Source organism: Hydra vulgaris, chromosome 10, assembly GCF_038396675.1.
Source record: "Hydra vulgaris chromosome 10, alternate assembly HydraT2T_AEP".
Classification (NCBI taxonomy): Eukaryota; Metazoa; Cnidaria; class Hydrozoa; order Anthoathecata; family Hydridae; genus Hydra; species Hydra vulgaris.
This window is the reverse complement of record NC_088929.1, coordinates 30644391-30666833: the sequence shown is the minus strand read 5'-3', so window position 1 is coordinate 30666833 and position 22443 is coordinate 30644391. Positions and strand designations below refer to the sequence as shown.

General features: G+C 28.7%; 2 protein-coding genes across 2 annotated transcripts; one reads left to right on the top strand and one right to left on the bottom strand.

Moving 5' to 3' along the window:
- Positions 1–4767: 4767 nt before the first annotated feature.
- LOC136086271 (uncharacterized) lies at positions 4768–7980 on the bottom strand. Its single transcript, XM_065808562.1, has 7 exons — positions 7827–7980; positions 6266–6318; positions 6154–6193; positions 5904–5995; positions 5260–5331; positions 5110–5172; positions 4768–4951 (listed from the first exon to the last, which is right to left on the bottom strand). Exons 1-7 carry the CDS (start codon positions 7857–7859, stop codon positions 4768–4770), a joined length of 537 nt encoding a protein of 178 aa, XP_065664634.1. The 5' UTR covers positions 7860–7980.
- Positions 7981–16788: 8808 nt separating this feature from the next.
- LOC136086270 (uncharacterized) lies at positions 16789–20001 on the top strand. Its single transcript, XM_065808561.1, has 7 exons — positions 16789–16942; positions 18451–18503; positions 18576–18615; positions 18774–18865; positions 19438–19509; positions 19597–19659; positions 19818–20001. The coding sequence occupies exons 1-7, from the start codon at positions 16910–16912 to the stop codon at positions 19999–20001; spliced, it is 537 nt and encodes a 178-aa protein (XP_065664633.1). The 5' UTR covers positions 16789–16909.
- Positions 20002–22443: the final 2442 nt, after the last annotated feature.

Here is a 22443-nt window from a genome sequence, read left to right as displayed (position 1 = left end):
TAAAAAGTCTTCAATCTTCAAAAAATAAAATTCAAGCTTTAAAAAACTTTTCAAAAGCAATTGCCTCGAGCTACACCAATAATAAAAACCAGCAGATGTAGATGATATTTTGTTTAGGTGCTTTAAGATGTTCTTACGGTCTTATCACAGAGCACCGAGAAAGAGTATTTAATAGGAAGTTAACGCCTCCTTTTAACCGATGTTGCAAAACTTGCCAAGAGGTAGGTTTTGAACCACGGATGTTTCGTTTTTGAGGCAAGTGTGTCTATTATATATAAATAGGAATCAAGGGTTACGTCAGCTATATATATATAGAAGTCAGACGTTAAGTATTCATGTTTACCAATTAAAGTCTTAAGAATAAAAATAATGTAAAACAACTGGAGAAAATCTATATGCCGGTATTAAAGTTTAAAACTAAAACTATGGATTTGAATTCTAAAAATAAGTCACTATACAAACGTTGTAACACTTTAAGTTCTCGACAAGAGACTACAAGTGGACTAGGTATGACTATGACTGATGACTATGAGTATAAGGCTAAAACAGGAGGAGTTCTTCTAACTTAAAATAAAAATCTTAAAATGACTTAAAGTAGATTTGCATCTGCTTGTGTTAAAAATACAAGATTGCTATAAAAAAATTAACTTCAAAAATATATTGCAAAGGTTCGTGGTATAAAACAGCACAGTTGTCAAGTTTGCAAATGTTTTGTTAGCAGTAATAAAGATTTAATTGTTGTGGATTCTTATTTAGACTTTAATATAATTGGTTTTTCTAAATTGTTTTATGGATTTAAGTTAAGAAAACCCCATACTACATCAGTCGAATGTCCATTATTTGATAAAAAACGTATTTATATTAAGTTAAGTTGTGATAAACGTTAATTTCAGTTAAGCAGGCTTATTGTAGCTAGACAGTCTAAAGTTACATTTATATTTCTTTAATTGTTAACTAGATCAGTTTTAGAAATGACTTTTCTATGCTGTTTTGTGATGTTCTTATATATTTTGATGAATGTTCTAATATATAATCATTTTAATTTTTTGTTTAATTTTGCTGAGAGTAATTCACTAATGTGTGTTAAAAAGAAGGAGTGTGCTGAAAAACTTCAGTTCTCATTATAACAGAAATAATAAATAACACCAAGCAACACAATTCTTTCCCAGCTTTTAAGTTTTATATTTAAATTCTTAAGTCTAAAGTATGTGAAAAAAATGATTTCATTCAGCACAGACTTTGCTTACACGACAACAGCACAAAGTAAACTTTTTTTTTGTGAAAATGGAGCAATTTTTTTTAATTTTCGTCATTATGATCAGGTAAAAACAAAAATTGCGCAAGAAAACAACTACACATAGTTTTCAGCTTATTTATTACATAGGGAGCCCTGAACAACTGCAACAAAATTGCTCAATACCGGTTTCCCTTGCCAAGAACAGTGACTAGTTGCTTAACAAGGCCTAACATGATGTGCAGCGATGACATACGCACTTTGTGAGGTTATATCAAACTCGGTCCGTTGTGGCCAGTCCTATATGTAATAATGCGTCTTAATGTCATGGCTGTCCCAGAGACCCAAAGAAGTTTCGTGAAACCTCCTTGAAGACCCATGAGGATTAATACCATTTTTAAGTCTCCAATAACCTCCCATCCGTAGTTGTCAAAACTTTAATGTCAATACAAAAATTAATTTAAACTTTAGCAAAATTTTAACACTGGTTTAGTCTTCTTTGAAATGTATAGAGTAGGCCATCGGGAGAGATGGGTATTTCATTGTAAAAAAACACGGCCTTGAGGTTAAGTCCAATGTCACTATTTAAATCGATCACGTCTTTCTGGTTAGGGAAGTACGCTTTCAATTCCCAAATTAATCTGCAGAATCCTACTCCATATCTCCAGTATCTGCTTTGCTATCCAACTTGCTGATGTGTCCAGAAGATAGGCGATGTCGCCTCGGAGGAGTCGGAACAGTCAGATCGGGGCTCGATGGTATTGGTGCAATGGAAAAAGGTATGTTCGGAACAATCTGATGGGTCTTTTTGCTCGTGCGACAATTTTTTGAGATTATCATGCAGATGTAGGAGTTGCTTGAATGAACTTTCGGCTCTTAGCAAATTTGCAAGATAGCAAAATTTATGGCTCACTTTTCTCTTCGGTCCCAACCTGTAACATAGCACTTAGTAATACATAAGAATTATAATTATTTGAAGACAGGAAATTTCAAAATATGGAACGACTTCAAGATGGAACGTATTTGCCCACAGTACACAACTTATGACAAAACTTTATAAATTACAACTACTTGAAATGACCAAATTACTAATGCTCTGCGTCTTGATATAAAAACTATTGTTATACTCATTTTAGCAAGACACGACAATACCAAGACAAGACGAGACAAGACCATTTTAGTCTTGTCTTGAAAAAACTCAAATGAATCAAACTAACCTTAAAAAATAACTAATAATTCAAGAAATAACATGACTTTTCTTGGTACTTTTTAAATCAAGACTAGACTAATCAACCTGAAAGACTTCTATGATGAGTTCACAAATTTAACCTTGTACTAAGGAGTCATCATTAAAATAGAAATAAATTGCTTCCAAAAATTTAATTGAACTGTCATAGCAAAAAAAATTTGATTTAAAAAATCAATTCAGGTTATATTTAATTTTCATCACAAGAAAATCAGGTCAAAACCAATAAAGAAAAAGATCCCTTAAAGGCGTTTGCTCTCACAAGATCTTTAAGAATCTCAGATACATCCCCTCGTGGTTAAATCTTTAATTTAGAGAGAATGGGATGAGTTCAAACCCATGTCAAAACCAACAAAAGTTGATGGCTTAAACAACATTTTGAACTGGTGGAAAGCAAATTAATTAAAGCTTCTATTCATTTCAGCTGTTGCTAGGCATTGGATTTGCATTCCAGCATCATCTTCTTCTTTCAAACGGGGTTTTTCTTCATGTGGAAGCATTGTTTGGTGCAAGAGAACTAGACTTCAGCCTGAGAAAGTTGATAAACTTCTTTATATTTAGCAAAGTTTAGACCGTGTTGAAACTCGTCAATGGAAGCTTATCTCCAAAGATATATTTGATGAAGCTATGCTTCTCCATGAAGATAAAATTATCCCTGGGTCAACTACTAATTCATCAACCAGTAATCAGTGATATGGAATGTTAATCATTCAAGTTAAATTTAAACATTTACATACTGAAAACAGTTCTATGATTTTTTTGTGAAAAAACATGATAAATAAATATTTTGAGAAAAAAACTAATTCCTTTCCGAATTAAAAAAAAATGCACTCGAAGTCTTGTAATTTAGAGAACAATTTCAAGGCTTAATTTTTGGTCTTAAAAAGTCTTGTCAAGTCTTGATTTTCTTGAAATTATTTTTATGTAACAAGAACACTTTGTAAAAGTATTGATATGTCTTGAAACTTTTCAAGACTATAATGGAATTGTCTTGGTATTGGTATTGAAACAAATTTTTTACGAGACGCAGACTCTTACAAATTACAACTCCTTAAAAACGAATCTAAAGCATTGAAATTTTATGAAAATTAATTAAAACCCATCTATGCGAGAAGCAATTGTTTTGTTTACCTTCAAGTGTTTTCTTGCAATAATAACATGTATAATGCTGTGCCCAAGATTTGTCTTGGTCCCCGAACGGCACGCCGAAATATGCATCGTAGGCCTCACGCGTTACACGGCTTATTTCCAAGGAATGCTTTATCGCTCTTGTCCTAATGAATTGCCATGTATCTCATTTCGAGGAGCTTTTCTTTGAAACAAAATAGTTTTGAAAAATTTCGATTTTTACTATGAATGAAATTATCTTTCATTCAAGAAAAACTTAAAGAAATTATTTTATTTTTTGAAGACATTTTTTTATATTTTTACATTTTTCTGAAAATACGAAGCTTATTACATAAGGTAATATATAATAGTATATCTGATCCACATCTTATGCGTTTATGAAAACAGTACTTTTTAAAATATTTTTGTATTTAAAAGTTTACATATTCTTACGAAATTTATGTTCTCGCTAATTATTACTATGACGAGTTTTTTTTTTTTGGTTTTTTTATTTTATATTTCATTTTAATTTAATGTACTTAATATTCTCGAGCGGTTCATGATGATAAGACCATAAGGTCTACAGCGTGTCTCCGCGTTCTTTATTTGTTTTTATTTTTATAACTGTATATTATGCTATATTTTTTTATTGTATAACGATTTTTATCTAAACTATCTTATTGTATAAATTTATTGAATATTGAAGAAAGAAAACAAAAAAAAGAATAATAAATCGTGATAAAAAACTGGAAAAGACACGTTAAGAAAAAAACTTTATCTTTTTAGTCTAAACTATCCGCCAAACGTTTTTATAATACTTTTTCTAAAATTCAGCAGAATTGCTATTGTTTAAAGTCGATAACGAGAAAAAAAACTTCAAAGTTTCTACACAAGTCATATCAAACATAAAAGGTATAATAACTTTTTATGAAAACCATGGATTCGTAAAGAAGCAGAAAATTCGTAACTCTTGGAAATCTTTATTCTAAGGCATTAATAAAGAAAAGTTTAATTTGAAAAATATATTATATAGAATAAGATTACAATTGTTTCTTGCAGATTAAACTTGAATAATGCTGTCTTCTTTCAACGCTAAAACAAAAAGCGTTAAAATTATTAGAGAACTTACTGAAAGTTTAAATAACAAAAAAAGTAAAGTTTTTAAACATCGCTTACGTTATTATTTGCCTCTGCCTCTGCTTCTACTACCACCACCACCACCACCACCGCCACCTCCTCCGCTTCTGCTACCGCCACCGCCGCCGCCACCACCACCTCCACCACTTCTGCTACCTCCACCGCCACCACCACCACCACCTCCACTACTTCTGCTACCACCTCCCCTAGGATCAGCAACTTCATTTCTAAATCACAAATAAAACACAGTCACCCAATAATTACATAAAATATAGGTAAAAGTACAATACAAGGCAGCTAAGTACATTCCAGCATTGTTCTTCAAATGTTATGTCGATATTATTACCAATAATATAAAATATAGCATAATGTAATAAAAGCTTACATCTCTTTTTTTCCGTAACCATATCCACCTCCGTATCCGCCTCCGTATCCCCCATCTCGCTCTCTATAATAAGGTAAAAAAAAAAAAATGCGTTACTTATAGTTTCATTCGTCCTAAAAATCAGTCAAAAAATAGTTCTCAAATTCTTACGTTTCTCTTTTTCCGTAACCATATCCACCATATCCTCCATACCCACCTTCACTTTGATCTTCGTCTTCATTTCTAGATCAAAGATAAAAACACGGCTTAATGTTTGAAATAATAAAATACATACAATTCCGTGTTATATAAATGATATATACATGACCGAAGCAAAAAGAAGACAATATTTGGTTTATCGCCTTGCCCCGTTTGCTGTAACGCGCTACCATTGTAACAAGTCATCAAGTGTTTCTTACAAATAATTAAAAGGTAAAAAAAAAATTACTTTGTTCAAAACTTGAAAATTAAAGTTACGTTAAGAGAAAAAGAAAAAACAACTTTTCAGTTTGTTTTTAATAAAGCGTAATTTCTGATGGCAACAGAAAACTCGGTAACCAATTAATGCATTTTAGGTTGCTCATAATTACAATTTGACAATGTTAAAGGGTAAATGTAACTAATTTTATTGAAAAGTGTGTTAATTATTCTAGGAGTTAGTTTACTACGAAGTTTGGACATAAAAATAAGAATTTGATATAAATTTAACAGAAAAATATTGAGGGTGATGAACTTTTAATAGTTTTTTTTTTAAACTTTTTTATTACATTTAATTTAGAATTACAAACATGTAAACTTAAAAGAATAAAACCTACATCTCTTTTTTACCATAACCGTATCCGCCACCGTATCCTCCATATCCTCCACCATAATCACTCAATTTGTTTGAAAATAAATCCTTGTTTTCCTATATTGAAAAACTTATTTATACTTCCTAACTAGTCTATTTGAAAATAAAAATAAAATAAAACTTAACTAATTAACTAAAATTAAAAGCGATAAAAACGTTTGAAAAATAAGAAATAAGTCATATGAAAAAAGAAATAATAAAAAAATAAAAGTCACTTCGCGATTAGATTCATCTTCGTCATCATTGTCTCTATTTCTAAAAGAGATAATAGAATTAGAACTTAGCAAATTTTGAAATACCAAAACTTTTAAAATAAAGGATACTCACTTTGTATCGGCAATAATATCTTTTGCATGCTTAAAAGGAGCTGCTTCGGCAAGCTAAACAATAAGTTGCATGTATTTCAAAAGTAACCTAATATTTAATATGTATAGTGTTAAATTATTAAATAAAAAACTATTATGTTCTACAATAACATAAATGTATAAATATATAACATAATCGTTAATTTTACTCACAAAAACTTGAAAAGAAATCAGGAACGTAACAAAAATACAAAGATAAACCATTCTCTCGGAACTTCAACCAACTTTGTTCTATGTTGATTTTTTACCTTTTTTATACAATCTACTAACTAATTACAAAAACACCCTGAAAGTATTTACGAAACCAAGAACTCGCGTCATTCGAAAAATGATAATTTGCAAACAAAAGAAAGTTACTAATTTTAATTGTATACGAGTAAGGAGTTATTAAAGTAATTAAAACACCTACAATATACATCACTATTTAAATACGTTTTTAGGGTTGAGTGGGACGTATTACGGCAATTTAATTTTATGCATTTAATAGCATGGTAATTAATTTAAAAAAAACACGATTTACTAAAAATCGCCCAATTGTCCAAGGTTTCGGAATAAGGAAATTTCAAACTAACGAAGTTACAGTTTTTTGGTCTTTTTTAAATTTGCCAGATTTTAAGACATCATAGTTTAATATTATTTTAAATTTTAATTTCAAACATCACAATTTAATATTATTTTAATTTTTAAGTGAGGTAAACGAAATTATATATTTATATATTTTATATATCGTTGCCTTAAATATTGAGTATGGTAGGGTAAGAATGTTGGCATATGCGAAAGTTTAAAAAGAGTTTTTGTAAAACTGTCTGTCATGAAGCTATAGTTTATCTTAGTATGTTTGTTTGATCATTGTTACTTTATTTAAAATGTTTTCTTATTTGTGAAGTTTATAAAAAAGTTTTTTTATTTGATGTAGATTTAAGGATAACTTGTTCGCCTTTAACCGTTCCGCCGTTTAAGGTGGATCCATTGATGGTGAGCGATTGCTCCCACTTAGATATTTTGAAAAGATATTTATTCTTTTAAATTTATATATTTAACTTAGCAGTTTTTTTAAAAAAGAAAGTACGGAGACTGTTGAAATTTGATAAATTTTTAAAATTTTTAAACAATGAATTCGTGCAGTGTAAGATAAAATCAGACTGATAAGATACCAATATATAACGTAATTTCATAATTACATAGATTAAGACAGTGAAAGGCGAAAACTCTTAAAAATTAACCAAAGAATCTGAAAATTACCTCGTATTCTCCCCCTTTATCCCTACGTTACTGGATATTTTGAATAAACCAAATCACACTAAATTCAAAAAAATTTATAGCAAACAAAAACGTGCTTGCAGGATTATATTTGGGGCAAACAGAAATGCACATTGCGAACCTTTCTTACGTCAGCTTGGAGCTTTAAACAATTCTAAAATTAATATTCATCAAGAAATGTTATTTATGTTTGTAGTAAAACGTGGGTTTTCTCCAGTAACATTTCAATTTTACTTTAATGAAATCTCTCATAAATATCTTACCAAGTTTACATTGAACAGCTTTGTCCTTCCCATAAACCATCTTAAATTAAGCTCGTACCATGTTCAATATCGGGGATATTTGTTTTTTTATTTTTCAATGTTTTGTTTACATTTGACGTAATATATATAAATTACATATTTTTCAAATACAAACAAGGCTTCTGAAAGAATATCACGATGATCTTATCGTCTCTTATTTACTCTTTTGTAAAAAGCACTTTATAAGCGCTTTTTACAAAAGAGAGTAAAATATTATAAAAAAGCCTTTTCACAATAAGAGTACGGGAAAGGCGCCTATGATGGCATAGCGCCAATGATGGCATACCGGTCATATTTTCATAAATAATGGTTATGACAAAAAAGTGATTTGACCAACATGTTTATACTGACTTTACATTAATTTTAGTAAAAATACGTCTCTTATGCACAAATTTTGCTTTTATAATCAACAAAAATCGATTTTGGGATGTGCTGTTGTATTTTTAATCCATTTAAATATTTAAGATTGTGATTTTATTATCAACTGTGCAGAAATGAAATTTTCATGCATTTAATTTCCAAGTTTTGTGCATTTAGTAGAATACTTATTTTAATTTTATCTTTTGAACAAGGCAGACTTAGCTTGTTTAAATGAAAATGATGACTTCTTCCTATGATGGCATACTGACGAGTTAGGTGTGTTGCAATATTGACGAGTTGAGAAAACCTTTTTTCTTTCATAAAAACAACATATTTGTTAGGGAAGTAAAAAGGAGTTTTTACTTCACTAAAAAATTTTTAGTTCAAAAAACACATAACGCAATATCTCTTATGCGCATGCGCGAAATTCTACACTGCTGCTGTATAGCACGAAAGGGTTAATTAGGATGATTACGCGTAATTTCTGGCATTTCTGAGGGAAGACTCTAGGTCAAATGAAATTGTCAAGTTACCCTTGATGCTAACAAGCCCCATCCTCCCCTATGCCATCATAGGAGCAGTAGTTGCCTATGATGGCATACTTGTGCTTTTTTTTTTTTTTTAAATAAAAATAACTAATATAAAAATAAAATTGGTAAAAACTCTTGGGGTAATTATTGTTCTACATGTAACAAAGAATGTATCCATATCAAAACTTTTGTTCATGGTCTACAGGATACTGAATAATGAAGCTTCAAAGTTAAGTATGCCATCATAGGCGCCTTTCCCCTACGTAAAAAATAACATAAAAACATTAAATCGTATCAAATAAATGAAAATAAATTGTAAACTATTATAAAACAAAACTTAAACATAAATGGCAATAAAAATTATTTTTTATTACAGTAAGAATTAAAACTATTCTAAGATTTTTTCAATGGAGAGAATGAGATCTTTTAATTTATTTTTAAAAAGAGGATAAGTTAGAGGTAAGCCGAAGTTAGGCAAAATAATTTGTTCCGGAGATGAGCTGCACGGTAAGTAATATATTGATTGAATTTTGTTCGACAGAGTGGTTCATTTAAATAAATATTATTAATCATGTTAAACTTGTTCAATAGTTTCAAAATCAAAAGGTCTTTAAAAATTAAAGGAGATAAGTCATACTTTCACATATAAACAAAAGGTAAATTTTTATATACGCTTAGTTTATATATATCGAGAATTTTCATTTGATTAAAAAACATTTAGTAATGTGCCAAATAACACAGGTCAACAAAAAAAAATTTTTTTTCTGGTTCCGAGCAAACAGTTTGTTTTTTGTTTTGCATTTCTCATTTTGAGTTCAAATATGCAACTCATTTTTTACCATCACGTCAAGTTGTAAAGAAATTTGGGTTCAGATCTTTAGTGTTTGGAGTCAAGTCCCTAATATGGTCAAAAAAAAAGTTGTTCAAAAGTATGTCAACCTGGGTCTCAAAAAAAGCGTATTTTCATAGAGATTTTAAAGATGTTATTTGTTTTCAATAAAAATAACTACTTTTTGTATTATTGCTGAAAAACATTTTGTTAAAATTTTTTTAAGTGTTTTTAGCATTTTTTTAAATAATTTTTTTGCCAAAAAATTTTGAGAAAAAGTTTTTATGCTTTCTAAAATCTCTATGAAAATACGCTTTTTTTGAGACCCAGGTTGACATTTAAACAACCTTTTTTTTTGACAATGTTAGGGACTTTACCCCAAATACTAAAGATCTGAACCCAAATATCTTTACAACTTAACGTGATGGTAAAAAATGAGTTGCATATTTGAAATCAAAATGAGAAATGCAATACAAAAAACAAATTGTTTGCTCGGAACCAGAAAATTTTTTTTTTGTTGACCTGTTTAATCCGCAGTATTATTTAAACGGATTGCATGTTTCTGACGGCGATAGAGACATTGTAACTTGCTTTGATCAGTGCTAGCCAAGGCAATAACTCCATAACTTATATAACTACGAATAAAGGAATAATAAAGTTTTGTAAAACTATTTTTATTTAAATGAGTATGCGCCGTATATAAAATTCCGATACTTTTTGAAACTTTCGATCAGACATAGTTAATATGATATCTTTTTTTTGTAACAATTTCCTTCATATTTTCAATAAAAAACCAGACTTTGTATAAAGATGCACTTTTGAAAGTTTTAAGAGTAATTCGAAACGGCACTTACTAAACATGGACTTTATTATACCAGATTTCAAATATCTTTTTTAAAAACAATTTAAAAGGATTTGAATTAAATGATTTGAAATTAATTTAGCTTCTTTTACTAATTATTTTCCTTTTTAAGTTTTAAGTTTTTGTTGATACTTATTAATCAACCCTAAATACTTATTCATATTTCATTATTTTTAATAAAACTAAACGCATTTATTAATGATTGATAACTTTTACGTTAATCACACTTTTGTCTTATTTTATTTTTTAAAAATTTTCCCCTGGAGGATTGTTAGCAAGTATTTAATTTGATACTGATGTTTTGTATGCACTTAAAATGTTTTATTTAACAATTATTAGTTATGTAAATTTTTAAAAACGTTTAAAAACACCAATACGGGGCTCGGTGATAAGACAAGTCTTTCTTCTTTTTGCATCGGCCAGAATTTTCTATGATTGTGATTTCTTTTTTGTAGTTTTTGACAAACAGCAAAATAAATGGAAGAAAAAAAACTCCGTCCCCCCTCATTCTTACATAAATTGTCTAAATGCACCAAAAAACCAAAATAAAATAAAAATCGTCTCCCTTATTAGTTGGTCTGAATCCACCCCTGCTTTCCGCTAGATTTAAAGAATCCTAATTTACTATTTTAAATAAAATGTTGATATCTCCATTATAGAAAAATAAATTCGTGTTAATTGCAAATAGAACTGAGTTTAAAATGTTTGAAAACATATGAAAATCATTTACATAAATAAGAATCAAAAGGGGAGCCAAAATTAAAGCTTGTGGAACATCGCAATTTATTTCGCATCTTATATACATTTCGCAATTTATTTCACATTAATTTACATCGCAAGTCATTTTCTTTCTTCATATAATATGTATCGTAACATGGGGTTACTTTAATCCACTTTAGTGCGATTTTTGGTTTTAACAATCAGTTTCGCTCTATTCAAAATGTGAAAATAAAAAACTTTTATTCAAATTATTAATAAAGATATCAACCTTTAATTCAAGCTGATTGATTTATAAAACAGATTAAAAACAGAAATACTTTTTACTTTCTTCAAAACTTGGCCTAATGTTATGTTTTTGACTGGTATAACATCTGATTCTTCTGAGTCAGAACAGATTCCTTTCCCTGATGCAATATTTAATTAGCACTTTAATATTGAAGGTCCAAGGTCTGCACAATTGTCATTTAAATGACTGATAAATGCTTTAGAAATATGACTTAAATCAACAGATGATCGATCTTGCAGTTGCAAGCGATTCTTTATCGCAAGAAAAAATTCAACACTGAGCAAAATCGGATATTTTCACAAAATGTATTTTATTATTTCCAGCACTTTTTTTAGTAGTGGAAAGTGTCTTTTGAAAATGTTGTGGATATTTTACCTGAAGGTGATTCTTTCCACAAAGACAAAACGGTTTTCCACTCACATTTTAATGACCTAAAATAGGCAACATTTTGAGGTTGTGTCAAATGTGATGAGTTAGGTGGTAAATACACAAATACGTTGTATTTTAAAAGATTTTATTTTTTTACTTGACACAGTTTAAAAACATTCTGACTAATGTATGATAACAAAGTATCCCCCAATGAGGACTTTTTATTCCGTCTGTTTTTTCAGTATAGGAAGCAGGTGAGCAAAAAACCAATCCTCAAATGTGACACTTTCTAACCATCTACATTCTGTGCGATTTGTAACCACACATTTGTAACTACTTGGGTGAGATTTTCAATAAACTAGCTCTAGGTTTTTTTGTATCATGAAATGTTTGTAACATGTCAAAGCACAAAAAATCATTACTTTGTGTTTCTTGATAGGAGGTTTGAATAAAGAAGTTTCCAAATATTTTAGTAAGAGCTCTATGCTTTGTCAACCAACGGTTTTTACCAATTAAAGATGTGTTTATATATATATATATATATATATATATATATATATATATATATATATATATATATATATATATATATATATATATAAACACATCTTTAATTGGTAAAAACCGTTGGTTGACAAAGCATAGAGCTCTTACTAAAATATTTGGAAACTTCTTTATTCAAACCTCCTATCAAGAAACACAAAGTAATGATTTTTTGTGCTTTGACATGTTACAAACATTTCATGATACAAAAAAACCTAGAGCTAGTTTATTGAAAATCTCACCCAAGTAGTTACAAATGTGTGGTTACAAATCGCACAGAATGTAGATGGTTAGAAAGTGTCACATTTGAGGATTGGTTTTTTGCTCACCTGCTTCCTATACTGAAAAAACAGACGGAATAAAAAGTCCTCATTGGGGGATACTTTGTTATCATACATTAGTCAGAATGTTTTTAAACTGTGTCAAGTAAAAAAATAAAATCTTTTAAAATACAACGTATTTGTGTATTTACCACCTAACTCATCACATTTGACACAACCTCAAAATGTTGCCTATTTTAGGTCATTAAAATGTGAGTGGAAAACCGTTTTGTCTTTGTGGAAAGAATCACCTTCAGGTAAAATATCCACAACATTTTCAAAAGACACTTTCCACTACTAAAAAAAGTGCTGGAAATAATAAAATACATTTTGTGAAAATATCCGATTTTGCTCAGTGTTGAATTTTTTCTTGCGATAAAGAATCGCTTGCAACTGCAAGATCGATCATCTGTTGATTTAAGTCATATTTCTAAAGCATTTATCAGTCATTTAAATGACAATTGTGCAGACCTTGGACCTTCAATATTAAAGTGCTAATTAAATATTGCATCAGGGAAAGGAATCTGTTCTGACTCAGAAGAATCAGATGTTATACCAGTCAAAAACATAACATTAGGCCAAGTTTTGAAGAAAGTAAAAAGTATTTCTGTTTTTAATCTGTTTTATAAATCAATCAGCTTGAATTAAAGGTTGATATCTTTATTAATAATTTGAATAAAAGTTTTTTATTTTCACATTTTGAATAGAGCGAAACTGATTGTTAAAACCAAAAATCGCACTAAAGTGGATTAAAGTAACCCCATGTTACGATACATATTATATGAAGAAAGAAAATGACTTGCGATGTAAATTAATGTGAAATAAATTGCGAAATGTATATAAGATGCGAAATAAATTGCGATGTTCCACAAGCTTTAATTTTGGCTCCCCTTTTGATTCTTATTTATGTAAATGATTTTCATATGTTTTCAAACATTTTAAACTCAGTTCTATTTGCAATTAACACGAATTTATTTTTCTATAATGGAGATATCAACATTTTATTTAAAATAGTAAATTAGGATTCTTTAAATCTAGCGGAAAGCAGGGGTGGATTCAGACCAACTAATAAGGGAGACGATTTTTATTTTATTTTGGTTTTTTGGTGCATTTAGACAATTTATGTAAGAATGAGGGGGGACGGAGTTTTTTTTCTTCCATTTATTTTGCTGTTTGTCAAAAACTACAAAAAAGAAATCACAATCATAGAAAATTCTGGCCGATGCAAAAAGAAGAAAGACTTGTCTTATCACCGAGCCCCGTATTGGTGTTTTTAAACGTTTTTAAAAATTTACATAACTAATAATTGTTAAATAAAACATTTTAAGTGCATACAAAACATCAGTATCAAATTAAATACTTGCTAACAATCCTCCAGGGGAAAATTTTTAAAAAATAAAATAAGACAAAAGTGTGATTAACGTAAAAGTTATCAATCATTAATAAATGCGTTTAGTTTTATTAAAAATAATGAAATATGAATAAGTATTTAGGGTTGATTAATAAGTATCAACAAAAACTTAAAACTTAAAAAGGAAAATAATTAGTAAAAGAAGCTAAATTAATTTCAAATCATTTAATTCAAATCCTTTTAAATTGTTTTTAAAAAAGATATTTGAAATCTGGTATAATAAAGTCCATGTTTAGTAAGTGCCGTTTCGAATTACTCTTAAAACTTTCAAAAGTGCATCTTTATACAAAGTCTGGTTTTTTATTGAAAATATGAAGGAAATTGTTACAAAAAAAAGATATCATATTAACTATGTCTGATCGAAAGTTTCAAAAAGTATCGGAATTTTATATACGGCGCATACTCATTTAAATAAAAATAGTTTTACAAAACTTTATTATTCCTTTATTCGTAGTTATATAAGTTATGGAGTTATTGCCTTGGCTAGCACTGATCAAAGCAAGTTACAATGTCTCTATCGCCGTCAGAAACATGCAATCCGTTTAAATAATACTGCGGATTAAACAGGTCAACAAAAAAAAAATTTTCTGGTTCCGAGCAAACAATTTGTTTTTTGTATTGCATTTCTCATTTTGATTTCAAATATGCAACTCATTTTTTACCATCACGTTAAGTTGTAAAGATATTTGGGTTCAGATCTTTAGTATTTGGGGTAAAGTCCCTAACATTGTCAAAAAAAAAGGTTGTTTAAATGTCAACCTGGGTCTCAAAAAAAGCGTATTTTCATAGAGATTTTAGAAAGCATAAAAACTTTTTCTCAAAATTTTTTGGCAAAAAAATTATTTAAAAAAATGCTAAAAACACTTAAAAAAATTTTAACAAAATGTTTTTCAGCAATAATACAAAAAGTAGTTATTTTTATTGAAAACAAATAACATCTTTAAAATCTCTATGAAAATACGCTTTTTTTGAGACCCAGGTTGACATACTTTTGAACAACTTTTTTTTTGACCATATTAGGGACTTGACTCCAAACACTAAAGATCTGAACCCAAATTTCTTTACAACTTGACGTGATGGTAAAAAATGAGTTGCATATTTGAACTCAAAATGAGAAATGCAAAACAAAAAACAAACTGTTTGCTCGGAACCAGAAAAAAAATTTTTTTTTGTTGACCTGTGTTATTTGGCACATTACTAAATGTTTTTTAATCAAATGAAAATTCTCGATATATATAAACTAAGCGTATATAAAAATTTACCTTTTGTTTATATGTGAAAGTATGACTTATCTCCTTTAATTTTTAAAGACCTTTTGATTTTGAAACTATTGAACAAGTTTAACATGATTAATAATATTTATTTAAATGAACCACTCTGTCGAACAAAATTCAATCAATATATTACTTACCGTGCAGCTCATCTCCGGAACAAATTATTTTGCCTAACTTCGGCTTACCTCTAACTTATCCTCTTTTTAAAAATAAATTAAAAGATCTCATTCTCTCCATTGAAAAAATCTTAGAATAGTTTTAATTCTTACTGTAATAAAAAATAATTTTTATTGCCATTTATGTTTAAGTTTTGTTTTATAATAGTTTACAATTTATTTTCATTTATTTGATACGATTTAATGTTTTTATGTTATTTTTTACGTAGGGGAAAGGCGCCTATGATGGCATACTTAACTTTGAAGCTTCATTATTCAGTATCCTGTAGACCATGAACAAAAGTTTTGATATGGATACATTCTTTGTTACATGTAGAACAATAATTACCCCAAGAGTTTTTACCAATTTTATTTTTATATTAGTTATTTTTATTTAAAAAAAAAAAAAAAGCACAAGTATGCCATCATAGGCAACTACTGCTCCTATGATGGCATAGGGGAGGATGGGGCTTGTTAGCATCAAGGGTAACTTGACAATTTCATTTGACCTAGAGTCTTCCCTCAGAAATGCCAGAAATTACGCGTAATCATCCTAATTAACCCTTTCGTGCTATACAGCAGCAGTGTAGAATTTCGCGCATGCGCATAAGAGATATTGCGTTATGTGTTTTTTGAACTAAAAATTTTTTAGTGAAGTAAAAACTCCTTTTTACTTCCCTAACAAATATGTTGTTTTTATGAAAGAAAAAAGGTTTTCTCAACTCGTCAATATTGCAACACACCTAACTCGTCAGTATGCCATCATAGGAAGAAGTCATCATTTTCATTTAAACAAGCTAAGTCTGCCTTGTTCAAAAGATAAAATTAAAATAAGTATTCTACTAAATGCACAAAACTTGGAAATTAAATGCATGAAAATTTCATTTCTGCACAGTTGATAATAAAATCACAATCTTAAATATTTAAATGGATTAAAAATACAACAGCACATCCCAAAATCGATTTTTGTTGATTATAAAAGCAAAATTTGTGCATAAGAGACGTATTTTTACTAAAATTAATGTAAAGTCAGTATAAACATGTTGGTCAAATCACTTTTTTGTCATAACCATTATTTATGAAAATATGACCGGTATGCCATCATTGGCGCTATGCCATCATAGGCGCCTTTCCCGTACTCTTATTGTGAAAAGGCTTTTTTATAATATTTTACTCTCTTTTGTAAAAAGCGCTTATAAAGTGCTTTTTACAAAAGAGTAAATAAGAGACGATAAGATCATCGTGATATTCTTTCAGAAGCCTTGTTTGTATTTGAAAAATATGTAATTTATATATATTACGTCAAATGTAAACAAAACATTGAAAAATAAAAAAACAAATATCCCCGATATTGAACATGGTACGAGCTTAATTTAAGATGGTTTATGGGAAGGACAAAGCTGTTCAATGTAAACTTGGTAAGATATTTATGAGAGATTTCATTAAAGTAAAATTGAAATGTTACTGGAGAAAACCCACGTTTTACTACAAACATAAATAACATTTCTTGATGAATATTAATTTTAGAATTGTTTAAAGCTCCAAGCTGACGTAAGAAAGGTTCGCAATGTGCATTTCTGTTTGCCCCAAATATAATCCTGCAAGCACGTTTTTGTTTGCTATAAATTTTTTTGAATTTAGTGTGATTTGGTTTATTCAAAATATCCAGTAACGTAGGGATAAAGGGGGAGAATACGAGGTAATTTTCAGATTCTTTGGTTAATTTTTAAGAGTTTTCGCCTTTCACTGTCTTAATCTATGTAATTATGAAATTACGTTATATATTGGTATCTTATCAGTCTGATTTTATCTTACACTGCACGAATTCATTGTTTAAAAATTTTAAAAATTTATCAAATTTCAACAGTCTCCGTACTTTCTTTTTTAAAAAAACTGCTAAGTTAAATATATAAATTTAAAAGAATAAATATCTTTTCAAAATATCTAAGTGGGAGCAATCGCTCACCATCAATGGATCCACCTTAAACGGCGGAACGGTTAAAGGCGAACAAGTTATCCTTAAATCTACATCAAATAAAAAAACTTTTTTATAAACTTCACAAATAAGAAAACATTTTAAATAAAGTAACAATGATCAAACAAACATACTAAGATAAACTATAGCTTCATGACAGACAGTTTTACAAAAACTCTTTTTAAACTTTCGCATATGCCAACATTCTTACCCTACCATACTCAATATTTAAGGCAACGATATATAAAATATATAAATATATAATTTCGTTTACCTCACTTAAAAATTAAAATAATATTAAATTGTGATGTTTGAAATTAAAATTTAAAATAATATTAAACTATGATGTCTTAAAATCTGGCAAATTTAAAAAAGACCAAAAAACTGTAACTTCGTTAGTTTGAAATTTCCTTATTCCGAAACCTTGGACAATTGGGCGATTTTTAGTAAATCGTGTTTTTTTTAAATTAATTACCATGCTATTAAATGCATAAAATTAAATTGCCGTAATACGTCCCACTCAACCCTAAAAACGTATTTAAATAGTGATGTATATTGTAGGTGTTTTAATTACTTTAATAACTCCTTACTCGTATACAATTAAAATTAGTAACTTTCTTTTGTTTGCAAATTATCATTTTTCGAATGACGCGAGTTCTTGGTTTCGTAAATACTTTCAGGGTGTTTTTGTAATTAGTTAGTAGATTGTATAAAAAAGGTAAAAAATCAACATAGAACAAAGTTGGTTGAAGTTCCGAGAGAATGGTTTATCTTTGTATTTTTGTTACGTTCCTGATTTCTTTTCAAGTTTTTGTGAGTAAAATTAACGATTATGTTATATATTTATACATTTATGTTATTGTAGAACATAATAGTTTTTTATTTAATAATTTAACACTATACATATTAAATATTAGGTTACTTTTGAAATACATGCAACTTATTGTTTAGCTTGCCGAAGCAGCTCCTTTTAAGCATGCAAAAGATATTATTGCCGATACAAAGTGAGTATCCTTTATTTTAAAAGTTTTGGTATTTCAAAATTTGCTAAGTTCTAATTCTATTATCTCTTTTAGAAATAGAGACAATGATGACGAAGATGAATCTAATCGCGAAGTGACTTTTATTTTTTTATTATTTCTTTTTTCATATGACTTATTTCTTATTTTTCAAACGTTTTTATCGCTTTTAATTTTAGTTAATTAGTTAAGTTTTATTTTATTTTTATTTTCAAATAGACTAGTTAGGAAGTATAAATAAGTTTTTCAATATAGGAAAACAAGGATTTATTTTCAAACAAATTGAGTGATTATGGTGGAGGATATGGAGGATACGGTGGCGGATACGGTTATGGTAAAAAAGAGATGTAGGTTTTATTCTTTTAAGTTTACATGTTTGTAATTCTAAATTAAATGTAATAAAAAAGTTTAAAAAAAAAACTATTAAAAGTTCATCACCCTCAATATTTTTCTGTTAAATTTATATCAAATTCTTATTTTTATGTCCAAACTTCGTAGTAAACTAACTCCTAGAATAATTAACACACTTTTCAATAAAATTAGTTACATTTACCCTTTAACATTGTCAAATTGTAATTATGAGCAACCTAAAATGCATTAATTGGTTACCGAGTTTTCTGTTGCCATCAGAAATTACGCTTTATTAAAAACAAACTGAAAAGTTGTTTTTTCTTTTTCTCTTAACGTAACTTTAATTTTCAAGTTTTGAACAAAGTAATTTTTTTTTTACCTTTTAATTATTTGTAAGAAACACTTGATGACTTGTTACAATGGTAGCGCGTTACAGCAAACGGGGCAAGGCGATAAACCAAATATTGTCTTCTTTTTGCTTCGGTCATGTATATATCATTTATATAACACGGAATTGTATGTATTTTATTATTTCAAACATTAAGCCGTGTTTTTATCTTTGATCTAGAAATGAAGACGAAGATCAAAGTGAAGGTGGGTATGGAGGATATGGTGGATATGGTTACGGAAAAAGAGAAACGTAAGAATTTGAGAACTATTTTTTGACTGATTTTTAGGACGAATGAAACTATAAGTAACGCATTTTTTTTTTTTTACCTTATTATAGAGAGCGAGATGGGGGATACGGAGGCGGATACGGAGGTGGATATGGTTACGGAAAAAAAGAGATGTAAGCTTTTATTACATTATGCTATATTTTATATTATTGGTAATAATATCGACATAACATTTGAAGAACAATGCTGGAATGTACTTAGCTGCCTTGTATTGTACTTTTACCTATATTTTATGTAATTATTGGGTGACTGTGTTTTATTTGTGATTTAGAAATGAAGTTGCTGATCCTAGGGGAGGTGGTAGCAGAAGTAGTGGAGGTGGTGGTGGTGGTGGCGGTGGAGGTAGCAGAAGTGGTGGAGGTGGTGGTGGCGGCGGCGGTGGCGGTAGCAGAAGCGGAGGAGGTGGCGGTGGTGGTGGTGGTGGTGGTAGTAGAAGCAGAGGCAGAGGCAAATAATAACGTAAGCGATGTTTAAAAACTTTACTTTTTTTGTTATTTAAACTTTCAGTAAGTTCTCTAATAATTTTAACGCTTTTTGTTTTAGCGTTGAAAGAAGACAGCATTATTCAAGTTTAATCTGCAAGAAACAATTGTAATCTTATTCTATATAATATATTTTTCAAATTAAACTTTTCTTTATTAATGCCTTAGAATAAAGATTTCCAAGAGTTACGAATTTTCTGCTTCTTTACGAATCCATGGTTTTCATAAAAAGTTATTATACCTTTTATGTTTGATATGACTTGTGTAGAAACTTTGAAGTTTTTTTTCTCGTTATCGACTTTAAACAATAGCAATTCTGCTGAATTTTAGAAAAAGTATTATAAAAACGTTTGGCGGATAGTTTAGACTAAAAAGATAAAGTTTTTTTCTTAACGTGTCTTTTCCAGTTTTTTATCACGATTTATTATTCTTTTTTTTGTTTTCTTTCTTCAATATTCAATAAATTTATACAATAAGATAGTTTAGATAAAAATCGTTATACAATAAAAAAATATAGCATAATATACAGTTATAAAAATAAAAACAAATAAAGAACGCGGAGACACGCTGTAGACCTTATGGTCTTATCATCATGAACCGCTCGAGAATATTAAGTACATTAAATTAAAATGAAATATAAAATAAAAAAACCAAAAAAAAAAAACTCGTCATAGTAATAATTAGCGAGAACATAAATTTCGTAAGAATATGTAAACTTTTAAATACAAAAATATTTTAAAAAGTACTGTTTTCATAAACGCATAAGATGTGGATCAGATATACTATTATATATTACCTTATGTAATAAGCTTCGTATTTTCAGAAAAATGTAAAAATATAAAAAAATGTCTTCAAAAAATAAAATAATTTCTTTAAGTTTTTCTTGAATGAAAGATAATTTCATTCATAGTAAAAATCGAAATTTTTCAAAACTATTTTGTTTCAAAGAAAAGCTCCTCGAAATGAGATACATGACTTTTCAAAATTAGTTACAGAAAAAGGTTGCCGAATTAGATTATCATTTCTTAAGTGATATTAATTTTTATCTTTTAAGTTACATAGATTATGAAAAGGAACAGGAGATGCGTTGGTGTTACATTTGTACATAAAACAAAGTATACTAAAAATATTCAGCTGATAAATATTAGGAATTTTTATTTGAAATAATAATGGTTTGGCATAAGTAAATCGATCTTTATAACTGATAAGACAATATGGTTGCCATTCTCTTTAACGTGGTTTGTGCAGAAACATCAAATAAAATTTTTAGTAAATAAAAATAATCAGATAGCAGAAAGCAGAAATTTGTATATAAGACGTTAGAGGTCGAGAGGTCCATGTGATATATTCGAAAAAAATGAGTTATGAGACCTTTTTGGCGGTGAACGGGTTTTCATATCTGCCTTTAAATATTTTGCGTCAGCAGATGCAATGGCTTAGAAATATAGCTATAAGCTTATTTTATTTATTCTCAATAATTAAATAATTTAACGGTACAAACTAATAATAATTCGAAATTTTTTGTTAAGTTTAATATTTTTTTAATTTAATCGTCCATTAAAAGAATTGGACCCCAAATAACCACTTATGTATAATTATTTATTTTGTATCACAATTTAATTGTACTAAAAATAAAAATGTTTCTGAAACATTTTTTTTTTCAGAAATCTTTTTCAAAAATATCTAAATATCTAAACGCAAATTAATGTACATTAATCATTTATGCACGTTAATTTGCGTTTAGATACATTAAAAAAAACAACTTCTAAAAATTTATATCTTTTTATTTAAATTTAAATATTTTGAGAAAAGATTTATGAAAAAAAAAAATTAATTCAAAATCAACTTTTATTTCTGTACATTGAAATAATTATACAAAATAAATAGTTAAACAAAATGTACTTGTATAATTACATAATATAACAAATTTTCACTTTTGTTCTGTTAAAGCGTTGAAAATGAGTTTTCCTAACATGAAAGGTCAAAAATTAAAAGGAAATCACAGTTATTTCAGAAAAACTTTTGTTACCGGAACAATGAAGTTTGGAAAATCGCTTGCTTTTGAAGAAATTCTCGATTTGCTTTCAATGGCAATTCATTAGGACAAGAGCGAAAAAGCATTCCTTGGAAATAAGCCGTGTAACGCGTGAGGCCTACGATGCATATTTCGGCGTGCCGTTCGGGGACCAAGACAAATCTTGGGCACAGCATTTTACATGTTAATATTGCAAGAAAACACTTGAAGGTAAACAAAACAATTGCTTCTCGCTTAGATGTGTTTTAATTAATTTTCATAAAATTTCAATGCTTTAGATTCGTTTTAAGGAGTTGTAATTTGTAAGAGTCTGCGTCTCGTAAAAAATTTGTTTCAATACCAATACCAAGACAATTCCATTATAGTCTTGAAAAGTTTCA

Bases quoted from the DNA above. Each gene is read 5' to 3' on its own strand.
- LOC136086271 (XM_065808562.1), bottom strand. From the start codon at position 7,859: ATGGGAAGGACAAAGCTGTTCAATGTAAACTTG. The intron at 6,194-6,265 runs GTGAGTATCCTT...TATCTCTTTTAG, and splicing joins GATATTATTGCCGATACAAA to AAATAGAGACAATGATGACG. The intron at 5,173-5,259 runs GTAAGAATTTGA...ACCTTATTATAG, and splicing joins GGTTACGGAAAAAGAGAAAC to AGAGCGAGATGGGGGATACG.
- LOC136086270 (XM_065808561.1), top strand. From the start codon at position 16,910: ATGGGAAGGACAAAGCTGTTCAATGTAAACTTG. The intron at 18,504-18,575 runs GTGAGTATCCTT...TATCTCTTTTAG, and splicing joins GATATTATTGCCGATACAAA to AAATAGAGACAATGATGACG. The intron at 19,510-19,596 runs GTAAGAATTTGA...ACCTTATTATAG, and splicing joins GGTTACGGAAAAAGAGAAAC to AGAGCGAGATGGGGGATACG.